The sequence below is a fragment of the Pseudonaja textilis genome, chromosome 1 (genome assembly GCF_049901715.1).
Source record: "Pseudonaja textilis isolate UNSWEBS1 chromosome 1, rPseTex1.2, whole genome shotgun sequence".
Classification (NCBI taxonomy): domain Eukaryota; kingdom Metazoa; phylum Chordata; class Lepidosauria; order Squamata; family Elapidae; genus Pseudonaja; species Pseudonaja textilis.
The window spans coordinates 90,958,077-90,970,797 of NC_141990.1; the positions used below are offsets into that span (position 1 = coordinate 90,958,077).

At 36.7% G+C, this 12,721-nt stretch overlaps 1 protein-coding gene across 1 annotated transcript in view; it reads right to left on the reverse strand.

Annotated features, from left to right (window-relative positions):
• The window catches only part of LAMA2 (laminin subunit alpha 2), a 432,393-nt gene that overhangs the window by 199,648 nt on the left and 220,024 nt on the right, over window positions 1-12,721 (reverse strand). Inside the window, exon 16 of the mRNA XM_087941278.1 lies at window positions 8,361-8,474. Within this exon, the coding sequence (XP_087797404.1) occupies window positions 8,361-8,474 (114 nt within the window). The remainder of the gene's footprint in view (window positions 1-8,360; window positions 8,475-12,721) is intronic.

The following is a 12,721-nucleotide window of genomic DNA, read 5'->3' on the forward strand; positions in this document are numbered from 1 at the left end:
GTATGATGAGAGATTCCAAAAAATTAAAGAAGAACATAAACAAAGAGATAAGAAGATTGGAGATATTGATAGCAGATTATCTGTGGTTGAACAAGATAAAAGTGGGATGCTGAGATGGGAGATGGACAGATCAGAGTTTTATCTTAGATTCCAAAACATAGAGGAAGAAAAAGGACAAAATCTAGCTGAGATAATGATAGAAATTTTGGCTCTGGAAGCTCTGGAAATAACCAAAGAGAAGATGATGGATGGAATAGATGAGGTTTATTGAGTTTTCACAAGATATGCAATGAGAAATAGCTTACCAAGAGAAGTTCACATCAGAGTTACAAAGAAAGCCATTAAAACGCAAATATTGCAAGTGGCAAGAGAGAAAACATTGAAATATAAAGATAAGGAGATTGGGGGCCTGAAACAAATACCCAGAAGAGTGAGAGAGATGAGAATACTGATTTCTGACTAAAATTCTACTTAAAAAAGAGGTGAATTATAGATGGCTGATTCCAGAAGTTTTAATGTTCAAATGGCAAGAACAGAGATATAGAATTGATTCAATTGAGAAAGCTGAATTATTTTATACAGAATATTTTGGAGGGAAAGAGGAGAAGACAGAAAAAGAAAAGTCACTAATTGAATTCCAAGAGGACTGCCAAATAGTGACTGAAAAAGAAGAAGGTGCAGTAGGTGGAAAGGTGGAAGTTAAAGAACAACGTGAACCCAGATCTATGAGAGCTGCTAAACCTACTCATAAAATATAATCATGGAAGAGAAAAAACTGATTACAATTAACATGAATGATCAAGACCAAGTCTGTTATGGAAGTAAAGAGAAAAAGGAAATTATATGAGACTACTATGGGAAACTATACATACAAGAGAATATTGACGAGGAAAGTGTTAAACAGTACTTACAGAATGCTAACCTACCCCAGATACCTAAAGAGATTGAAATAATGTTAGAAAGTAATATAACGATGATGGAGTTAACTGAACCACTTAAGAAGCAAAACAATAGCAAGGCACCAGGCCCAGATGGACTTCTGGCAGAATTCTACAAAACACTACAAGAATCGCTGAACCTTCCATTGCTAGAAGTTATGAATGAAGTTATGTTAAAGAAGAAGATACCTAAATCATGGTCAGAAGCTTATATTACACTTGTCCCAAAAGAGGAGGCCAACCCATTACAAATCAAGAACTATAGACCTATTTCCTTACTAAACGCAGATTACAAAATTTTTGCTTCAATATTGGCAGAAAGACTTTAAAAATACCTAATTTTATCCACCCTGATCAAAATGGATTTCTGCCAAAGAGACAAATTAAAGACAATATGAGAGTAATCTTGGACACTTTGGAATACTACGAGGCACATCCTGAAAAACAAATGGCTTTGATATTTTTAGATGCACAGAAGGCATTTGATAATGTGAATTGGCGATTCATGTTATTACAGCTGGAACAGATGGGCTTTGGTAAAAAAAATTATCCAAGCAATAGAAGCTATATATCATAACCAAACGGCAAAGGTAATGATAGAGGGAGAACTGACAGACTCTATTGATATAAGAAAAGGAACAAGACAAGGGTGCCCACTGTCACCTTTGTTGTTTGTGTTAACCCTGGAAGTGTTAAATAGAAATATTAGAGAAGAAAAGGGATGAAAATTATAAAGGAAGAATATAAGTTGCAAGCATTCGCAGATGATCTGGTTTTCATTTTAGAAGACTCACTAGAAACAGCATTAAAATTGATAGAAAAGATAGAGGTATATGGGAAGGTTTGAAAATAAATAAAGACAAAACAAAGATTTTGACAAAGAATATGTTATCAAAACAAAAGGAAGAACTGACGGATGTATTGAAAATCCAGGTCATGAATAAGATCAAGTACTTGGGTATACATTTGACAGCAAGATGTAGTACACTAAAAGAGAATAACTCTATTAAACTTAAGCAGGAAATAGCGCTAGATTTGGCAAAATGGGAACATTTACAACTGTCATTAATAGGGAGAATATCAACAATCAAGATGAATATATTACCCAGAATTTTATATTTGTTCCAGACAATTCCAGTTAGGCTTGGAAAAGATTATTTTGACGATTTAAATAAAATTGTGTTGAAGTATATATGGCACAGTAAGAAAGCAAGAATAATGTTAAAACTTTTGCAAGATGCTAGAATAAGAGAAGGATTTGGTTTGCCTAATTGGGAGTTGTGTTACCAAGCTGCAAATTTGATGTGGGTTAAGGAATGGATAACATTAAGAAATGCTAGATTGTTGACATTAGAAGGACATGATCTGTTGTAGGGGTGGCATGCTTTTTTATGGTATAAAGGAACTAAAACACAGGGGTATTTTAGAAGACATTATATACGGGAGTCTCTGTGGTTAAACTGGGAGAAGACTAAAAGGCAATGCTATTTGAAAATTCCAGTCTAGCTATCGACTATTGAAGCATTTTCCTATCCTATAATATATAAAAAGGAACAAACAGTTAGATATGGTGAAATATTGAATGAAAAGAGTGAATTTAAATCTATGCAAAAATTAATGGAACAAGGTATAAAGATGAATTGGTTTTCATATGTGTAAATACATTCAATGTATGATAAAGATTCTAAAACAGAAGGTTTCTATGATAAACTGACTGACTCAGATAAGATTTTGACAGGTACTGATGAAAAGGTGATTAAAAAATTGTATGGATATTTATTTGAAACTAAACTAGAAGAACAAGTTAAAGAAACAATGATTGCTTGGGGGAAGAATTTTGGATATGGGATTGATCTAGAGAAATGGCAAAAATTGTGGTCTCAAAATTATAAAATGACAATGTCAACAGCATATAAAGGAAATTTGTATAAGATGTTTTACAGGTGGCATTTCCCCCCAACAAGAATAGCAAAAATGTTCAAGAACAAATCTGAAAAATGTTGGAATGTCATCAGGTACCTGGCTCATAATACTTGGCTCATATTACCATATTACCGGATGCCAAAAAATATTGGATTAAAATCCACATTTGGTTGGAAAAAATGACAAAAAAGCATATAGACTTGAAACCAGAGATATTTTTATTGGGAATTTTATCTAAAATATATAGCAAAGAAGTGAAATATCTGATTGTAAGCTAGGATTGTATTTGCCAAAAACTGGAAAAATGAGAAAATATCATCGCAGGAGGAAATCATTAAGAAAATATTGGAATGTGCTGAAATGAGTAAATTGACATTTGAAATCAGAGAACAAGATGATAAACCATTTTATAAAATTCGGGATCTATTCTATCAATGGTTAGACAATAAAACATAGTAATGAAATATGTAGATTTTTAGAAAATAATGAATATATAAAGATGTATTTTTTATCTACAAAATTATTGTAGGATAGATTTGAGATGATAATATGAATTGTCATAAAACAAATTAAGTAAAATATAGATTATCTCGTAAAACATGAATGAATATTAGTATAGTCAAATGATTGATAAACAATATTAATGTACTTAATATTTGATTGACAATATGAGAATATATGCAATGTAATTGTAATTGAAGACTACGAAGTGTAAGCACAAAACAATTTGTAAACCAACCGACACACTGTATGTATATATATGGAAGATGGCTTGATGTTTTTAGGTTTTGTTTGTCTATGTTTGTCTTAAAAAAACAATAAAATTTATTTTTTTTAAAAGAACCATATAGTCCAACCTTCCCTAATGTGTGGAAAGACCAGTTGAACCATCCCTAAACCATAGTGCTGTGACCCACCAGCAGCTAGCGGAGCTGGCAGCAGAGTTGGACAGTGAGGAGGTTGGGGAGGAACGTGAGCAGTCCTGGAGGTTGAGGAAGGCTTGAATATGAGGGCTCTATGTCAGAGGCAGAGATGGGGCCAGGACAGTCTGGCAGTTATCAACTGCCTTCGGAGGTAGACAGCAGTGAGGCAGGGGAGCAGCTGGAGCCAGTTCCCAGCCTGCGCATGCCCAGAGCTGCCAAAAGAACAATTATGAAGTAAGGTTGATGTGGGAGGAAAGCCACAGATGGACAGTGAATGGCCCCTCCCATAGGGATTAAAAGAGGAGCAAAAGGGGGCTTTTGCAGGAAACAATTCGTTCATTGCAGAGTATGAAGCATCTCAGTCTGTGCATCTCAGAGACTCTGCGCCAAGCCCTTCCTTGTCAGCACTGCGCTTGAAAGTATTTACTTGGCAGCTCTCCAAGCTAGATAAGGTCTGTGCTCCTAATTACACCCTTGAAAGACTGTTTGCCAGGCCTTTTGCTGAATGTGAATGCAAGAAATTCACCTTTGTTTAATAAAAAGGGTTTTGCCAGGTCAAAAAGTCTGCTTAGTGCTTTTTGGGGAAGCTGAGGTCAGAATACATAGCCTGTCCATCAAATAGCATCCTGCCACAATCACAAGGATTCTTGGTGACTCACAAAAACTTGGATATATGAACATGGCAACTCTCTATGTTAGGGGTTCCCAATCCCCAGTTCATAGACTAGTACCAGTCTGCAGCATGCCAGAAACCAGGCCATGCAAACAAGCGAAGCCCCATCCGTGGGATGCAGGCAGCACATGAAACCATGGTCCTTCCTGTCAATGGAAATACCTCTCTCCACAGAACTGGTCCTGGTACCCAAAAGATTGGGGACCACTGCTCTATGTTAATACCTTTAAGACCCTACATTGCTCTGATTATCGAAAGGGAGACCTTCTCCTGTATACATCTACCTGTCCAACCAGATCAAAAAGGGTCAATTCCCTGAAGATCTTGTGTTGATGAGATCTCCACCTCATATGGCCTCAGAAGTTGATGTTTTCAGTTTCCTGGAAGAGATTTCTTCAGCTTCTTCCTCTCAGGTTCCAGAAAAACAATGTTCTGTTTTTGCGCCATTTTACACCACAGGGTGCGTCGAAAATGAAGGTGGTTTGATGGATACATGGCATTTCTATCTCTTGCATCTTTTCTGAGTTTTTAGATATTTGGGGTGGTCTTACATTGGCATTGTTAGCTGCTCTGTGGTTCAGGAAAGAGCAGCATACAAGTAGTGTAGTCAGTAATGAATTAAAACAAAATGAAAACAAAAAGATTTTACAAGAACTAAGGTCCACGAATGGTTTTGAATACACAAGGCAGAATGTGTCTATAGTGTAATATAACCCAACAGTTTATAACTTGTGCTAGCTATGGAAGAAATCATCATGTACATTACAATGACACCATGAATGTATAGTTCTGCAGTATGCAACAGTCTGTTGGGATCAAAGACCTTGCAAGTTATTCCAACATGCGTATAAGAGGTAGGCTTTTTCACATAGACTTCGTCTTGATCTGAGATCTTATTATGAATCAAACTCTCAAAGAAACACATTTCAGTTTCATTTTAACTATATTTCAAAGCTAAGGGAGATTCAAAAGAGGTATCAGTAAATTAGCTGCTTAAATTATCTGTTGTATTACTGAGAAACATGATGAATAGTAATGAGAAGTCCAAAAGGCGCAATATGACTTAGTTAGGGGTAAAATCCCTTTGATGTAGTGTGTCTTTTTACCTTTCTCAGTCTTCCTTTTTTCACTTCAAAAGTCTTATGATCCAAATTGAATTGCAGCATTTAATAGCCTGTCTGGGCACCAACCAATCCTACTTAACTTACAGCCAACAGAAACAGTTTTTCAAGGTTTAGACAGTGTGTGATTTTTCTCTGATACAGGTTGTGTCTGAACACTACAGAAAAGAGGACAGAGAAGCTTTGTAAAACTGCAAATAAATATGACACTGCAGTTGGATATGGCAGTGAAGCAGAGGTGGCATTCAGCAGGTTTTGACTAGTTCAAGCAGAAATTTTGAGTAGTTCGGAGAACTGGCAAATACCACCTCTGACACCCCTGCACCCATCTATTCTCTGCCTCCCAAGTCCCAGCTGATCGGCTGGGTCTTCTTTTGTTGCCCTGCACAGGAGAACAGAGCTGGAAAGCAGGTTAGTGGGGTGGGGAAGGAATGGGGACTTTTGCAGTAACCTTCCCCCAGGAGCGGGGTGGGAATGGAGATTTTACAGTATCCTTCCCCTGCCATGCCGACCAAGCCACGCCCATGAAGCCACACCATGCCCACCAAGCCACGCCCATAAAACTGGTAGTTAAAAAAAAAATTAATCCCACCACTGCAGTAAAGATGCTGTATGTTACCAGTTCCCACCTAGTCGTCCCAGATTAAATTTATCTGTTGGTAACATTAGTACAGAAAACTAATTCTAAAATTAAACACTGGCAAAATAAATACTTCTATCCTCCCCCTAACACACAAGAAACTGGGGAAAAAAGGTTTTGGATTGTACTCCATTTGGGACAGCAGATTCCAGGTCCTTTAGCCTTTGAAATTTTACCTCTGTCCAAAGCCAAGCCTCAATTTAGAAAAATTAATATTTGTTACATTACACTAATGAGCGGCATAGAGAAATTTAAGAAACTAAAAACCATTTTCATAAGATATAGTTTGTCCTGTAAACATGTCTATATCTTTCTATATAAAAGTGAAATACCACTCACGCGTCATCACAAAATCTCCAGAACCGTAAAGCCTACAAATTTGAAATTTGGCTTCTAAGTGCTCACTAAGAAAGGATTTTTCAAAATGCCCATCAGAGCATTAGTATTTCCTATATTAACATGCTCTGATGCTAAGGAGTTCTATATTAACATGCTCTGATGCTAAGGAGTTCTAGTCCCACCTGAAAAGAAATCTGCCCCAAATGCAAAACACAAACAGAGGAGAGCTTTAGTACAGAACAGTTGAGCTAAGCCATGCCCAGTCTCCTTATTGTCTCCTCCTTGCTCACACAGCAAATACTATTTCAGTTTCCAAAAAGCCTTCAACTCTCTCACATATTGACAGGATGCTAACCAGATGAAAAGGTTGGATGCTGGTAGGCAGAGGCAGAATTTTTTTCCCTTATTTTCCTCCCCCAAAACTAAGCCCGATCACATAGTTTCATAGCGGAGTCTGGGTATAGAGCTAGTTAAATATAAAATTAATATGTGAATTTTTTCAGGCATTCATTCATGAAGGTACATTTTGAAAAATCCAGCAGTTTAAAATAGTTTAAACTGCAGAATACATAGAAATTTCATACAGACAGAAAACAGGAAGGACAATGGTATTTCAAATGCCAGCTTGAATTGTAAACCCACTGCATTTTTATTTAGCTTTTTCCTTGAAACTTTTCCTTGAGAAGAACAATGCTGAGTTGGTTCAAATACTAGAGGGAATCTGGAATATGATATCCCATTCAACTGGCAGTGGCTCAAATTGAATTTCTGCAAGACTAATGAAACGAGAAATGTTGTTTCAAACTTCATGCCATGTCAGACAATATAAAACTAAAATGCCCTTGAGTTAATCAAAACAGACGATTCAGAGTAATTTACACAGTCAAAATAAGCTAGTGAGCAGGCTGGAAACACTGGCACCCGGAGTATTATTATTCTGACTCATAAATGCATTTAATTCTGAATTAGTACGCAGCTGTATGATTTATGCATTCAATCAGGAAAAGGCACCTTTCCATGTAGCCTAAGCTATGTTTCCTTTCCAATCATTTTCTTTCGCAAGAATTTTTATGGTATTTACTGAGAATTACAATTATACTTGCATGATGTATTACTATAGCAGTTACTAATAATTTTCTAGACTATTCTATATGTTAAGTAAATCACACAACAGAAATTAGAACACTGTACTGTACACCAGAAGGTTTTCTAAGCATTTTCTTTGCTATTTTGGATAAAGGCTATTTGTGTTAGATAAATATCAAAAGTTTTCTTGCTCACCTTTATGCTCATTAGTTATTTTATCATACTACCGAAGAGATTTTTTAACTTCAGAAGCAGTCCATTATAAAGATCCTTCCTATCAAATCACAGCTATTTTTTCTTGTTTAATTAGTCAGCATCTGGGGTGTGGTATCCTAGTAGTTAAGATCCTGGACTGCCACCAGAAGGTTGTCAATTCGAGACCCAAGTAGATGGGGTGAGCTTCTCTTCTTGTTCCAGTTCTTGCCAAGCTAACAGTTTGAAAGCATGCAAATGCAAGTAAATAAATCGGTACTACTTCAGTGTGAAAGTGACAAGTGTTCCATGCACCTCGGCATAGAGTGATGCAGGTCACATGACCATGGAAGCATCTTCGGACAACGCTGGCTCCCTTAGCTAGGAAAGAGAGATGAGCACTGCCCCCTAGAGTTGGACATGACTGAACAGGGGAAACCTTTACTTTAAAAAAGAAAAAAGTTAGTATCTCCCAGGTAGTTAATTCAATTGCAACATTATCCTGAGCTGTCAATCAGCACTTACCAGGCACTCTCCGGTGATATCATCACAGGACTCTGCGTGACCAAAACAAGTGCACGGCCTACAGATTCCACCAACGATAGTGCCGTTAACTCGCCTGTGCCCCGGCCAGCATGACTAGAAAGAAAAATGAAACATAAATAAAATGCAATGAAGAATGTTTAAAAAATGTAAAATGCCACTAACATGCAAACAGAAGTCGCTTGGTAAGATATCTATGGAGATTCTCAGTCATCCAGCTCATGGTTGTCCCAAAGGTGCTTTTTTCAAGAGGCAGCTGGACTTTCTGGTTTTTCTTTGAAGACATTTAGCTTCTCCTCCAAGAAGCTTCTTTCAGCTCTGAAAAAGCTTCTTGGATGAGAAGCTAAATGTCTTCAAAGAAAAACCAGAAAGTCCAGTTGCCTCTTAAAAAAGAACCTTTGGGGCTTGATAAGATAATGTATCACCTTAGTATACAGATAATGATATCGGATAGGTGGCATTCCATTTCTGCTGGCCAAGGTTTTCTTCCCCTTGTCTTTCTTCCAAATCTATTAAGTTTTATGCCTGAGCATGTTTTGCAATCTCATCACCTTGCTCTGCTTTGCACTCTTCATTTGCTTTCTTTTTAAGTACTTATTTTGATTTTCCCATTCCATCTGTTTCCATGGCCAGAAATACTGTTTGCAACCCATTTTGCTGTACCCCCAAATTTGTACTTTTGAGCAGTATTGATTTCTCAAACAAAGGTAAGCAGTCTACATATTGGGCAGTGTTGGACTTTAGGGTTTAGTGACCTTGGCCTGGAGGACAGATTTCTTGATTTTGCTGGCAACTGTGGCTGTTTTTTTCAGAGGCAAAGTAGTCAGCTTTGCAGACCACATACTAACCAGACTCCTGTCTTTGGAACCAAGTGTCCTGAAAACCTAGACCAATATATTAGTCTACATATCCTTCTGGCATGTGTGTTGCTTGGCGGATGCTGTTGCCAGGCATTCAATGGTTCCACTGATGTATCAGCTTAAATGCCAGGTAAAAATGACTGACACTCCACCTGTTATTCTTCCCAAGAAATTAGCCCAAACTTTGTTCAGGTGTTTTATACAACTGAGAATTGTTTTGATCTGGAATAAAGGCTGTCGCTGTTAAAATCAAACAAAGAAGCTTGTCTCACTAGCATGATTGTTTGGATACTGACCTGAACTGAAAAGATTGAAGTAAGATTAAAAGAAGTCTTAGCTTGATCTTTCTGCTGAAAAGGCAAAATAAAAACAGAGAAGTAAAGAGTGGAAATAAGATAGCTTGACATTCCAATATGCAGACTGAACAGAGTTCAAAGGCAAATTATTAGGGAAAAAAAGAGGTAAAAGGCAAGAGAAAAGATATTCCATAGCTAAAACATCAGTGCAATTATTTTGGATTAAAGGTTAAAGAAAAAGAAGATAATTAACAGGCAAAAAGAAAGCATAGCTCTGATTCCCCTCACTTGTAGACCTAGTAGAATGAGAATTTTCATGGAAAAATTCCATACAGATATGTGCCTCGGAGAATTATAATACACATGTAAAGATTGGTAAATATGTTCTATGTAGTCAGCCATACCACTGTAATTAGAATGTTAATATTTGTCCAAGAAATTGGGATAGGATTGTGAGAAATGCAGTTTTGTAATTGCATTTCATTCAAGCATAATATGATTTGGTTATGGTTGATTAGGTTGAGCAAAACCATATCACTTATAAAATGTGGTTTAAGACTTAGTGGTATTTTGAAAACCCAGTCAATTGTGTTGACAATTCAATAAACCATGGTTAAACTGTTTTATTGTGTGTAGGGGTACTTGATACACAAAATATCAGCACCCCATACAGGCATTTGATGTCCTTTCAAGAGAGCTAAAAGTTAGGAAGGCAGTGAATTTTCATGACTCCCAAACTACATTGCTTCATCCTATAGGTAGTCATTGACTTACAACAGTTTGTTTAATGGCTGTTCAAAGTTACAACGGCACTGAAAAAAGAGATTTATGACCATTTTTCATACTTATGACTGTTGCAGCATCCCTATGGTCATGTGATCAAAATTCAGATGCCTAGAAACTGACTCATATTTATGACAGTTGCAGTGTCCCAGAGTCATGTGATCCCCTTTTGTGACCTTCTGACAGGCAAAGTCAATGGGGAAGCCAGGTTCACTTAAGAACCGTGTCACTAACTTAACCACTGCAGTGATGTGTTTAACAGCTGTGACAAGAAAGGTTGTAAAATGGGGAAAAACTCATTTAATGATTGTCTCGCTTAGCCACAGAAATTTTGGCCTAGGTTGTGGGTCACAAGTCAAGGACTACCTGTATATGGCCAAGAGGTAAAAGTTCTGAAGTTATGTTCATTGGAACATAAGTAGAAATCAGTTTAGAACTTCCTACTCAACACAAGAAAATCTAGTGCTGAACAGGCAGGATGGAATCAAATATACTGTATTTCTTTCTTCCACACTCTTAGTCCTCATATGAGGAGGTCAGATTGACTGCAAAGCACTCCAGTGCATTGCTTCTCAACATTAACAACATTAAGATGTGTCTACTTCAATTCCAGAATTCACCAGCAAGCAGCTTCCTGGTTGGGGAATTCTGGGATTTGAAGTCTGTGCATCTTAAAAGTGCTGAGCTTAAGAAACACTGCTCTAGTGTATGTGTGATACTGCATCTAAAAGAAGGATTCCCTCCCCACATCAATGGTGATTCAATACCATATATTCTATCTACTGCATGGGCATTTCTCAGGCATATTTCAAGTATAAGTTATCAAAAAAAACAAAAACCCTGACTTTTGCTTACACTTCAGAATAAGATGCCAGACAGCAATTCTTGCTATCATATTTTGACTCTATTTTATAGGTTTGAAGATGCATACACAACTGCTTGTAGCTGGGATCTTGCTGTTTTTGCATCTTTCCATGTGTAGATAAGGAGAGAATTCAGGAAATTGTTCACACAGTGTGGCAGAATGATGTCAGAACTTTTCTTATAATCTTTTAATTTCTCTTTTAAATTCTTCATCTCATCAGCTGAATTTTTGCAGTGAACAGTTTAACAGAAAATAACACTTACCCATGAGGAAAATATAATAATAATGCCATCCAAGAAAAAAAAAATTCATGGGCTTTTCTGTTTTATAGCTGAAATTTGCAAAAATGCTTGAAATAGTTTCGGTTGAAATTGTATAAATATTTCTCTCAACAGAAAGGAGTCTATAAACAATCTGATTGGTTTGCTTTTATTCAGATAAATATTTGAGGAACTGCCATACCAGCAAAGAAAGAAAAGGAATAAAAGTACTTTATAAAATATAACTTGATATTGCTTTCCTTTCTATAAATATCTATTCTAACATAGGAATTCCTATGAGAAAAGTCTCTAATGGTGGGTGTTGAGGTAATTCCCAATTAGGAGAATGAGCGCATACAGGGAGACTTATTGAGAGAAGTGTTTGAATAGTACACACACAGCACACAGATACACTGTACAGTAAATGTAGGTTTTTACTTTCAGAAACGTTAAGCAAAGTTCAAAACAAGCAGTCCAAAGTCATTCACAGGTAAAATCAGTCAGTTTTTAGTCCAGGGATAATCCAATAACAAAGCCCAGTATCAAAAACAGTTCAGTATCAGACTTACATCAAATTCAGGAATAGCAGCCAATTAGGAAAAATGGAGGAACGGCAATACTCTCCAACAGAAGGAAAACAGAGACTCACTCACTTCTGAGACTAAGACTAAGACAACCCAGGTTTCTGGCTCCATCTTATGGCCGTTTGGGAAAACACACCCAGCTACAGTTTTGCATTTTCGTAAAGATACAGTATTAAAATGTCTATCCTGGTTTATATATTGTCCAACCCAAATAGCTGTTAGGTGACTTACATTCCTAACAGTGGGCCCTCTGTGAATTAAACTTTACTCCAAATCTTATGGGCTTGTACATAAAAGAAAAAGGACTTGCAGACTGAAAAACCTATTTCAAAAGCAACTCACAAGCCATACTACTTGTGTTGAAAACTGATTTAACAGCCATTCTTAAGAAAATCTGGGGAATAGAAGAATTTTAAGTTAGAATGAAAAGCAACCAACTTACTTACTTACTTCTAATTTCCATAGGTCTCAGGCAAACACAGATGGCAAGAGTAACATATATTACATGTCGCATATATTACTGAAGGTCAAGACCATCTCTGTTAAGCTGAATAAGGTACCTGGTTCAAGCAATTACTTTTATGTCATAAAATGCAACAAATGGGTATTTCATTAGCTGTGTGTTGAACTGCTTATAACAATTTTTGCCAAGTCAATATAATAAAATGGGTTCTTATATATTTGATTTAAGGGAG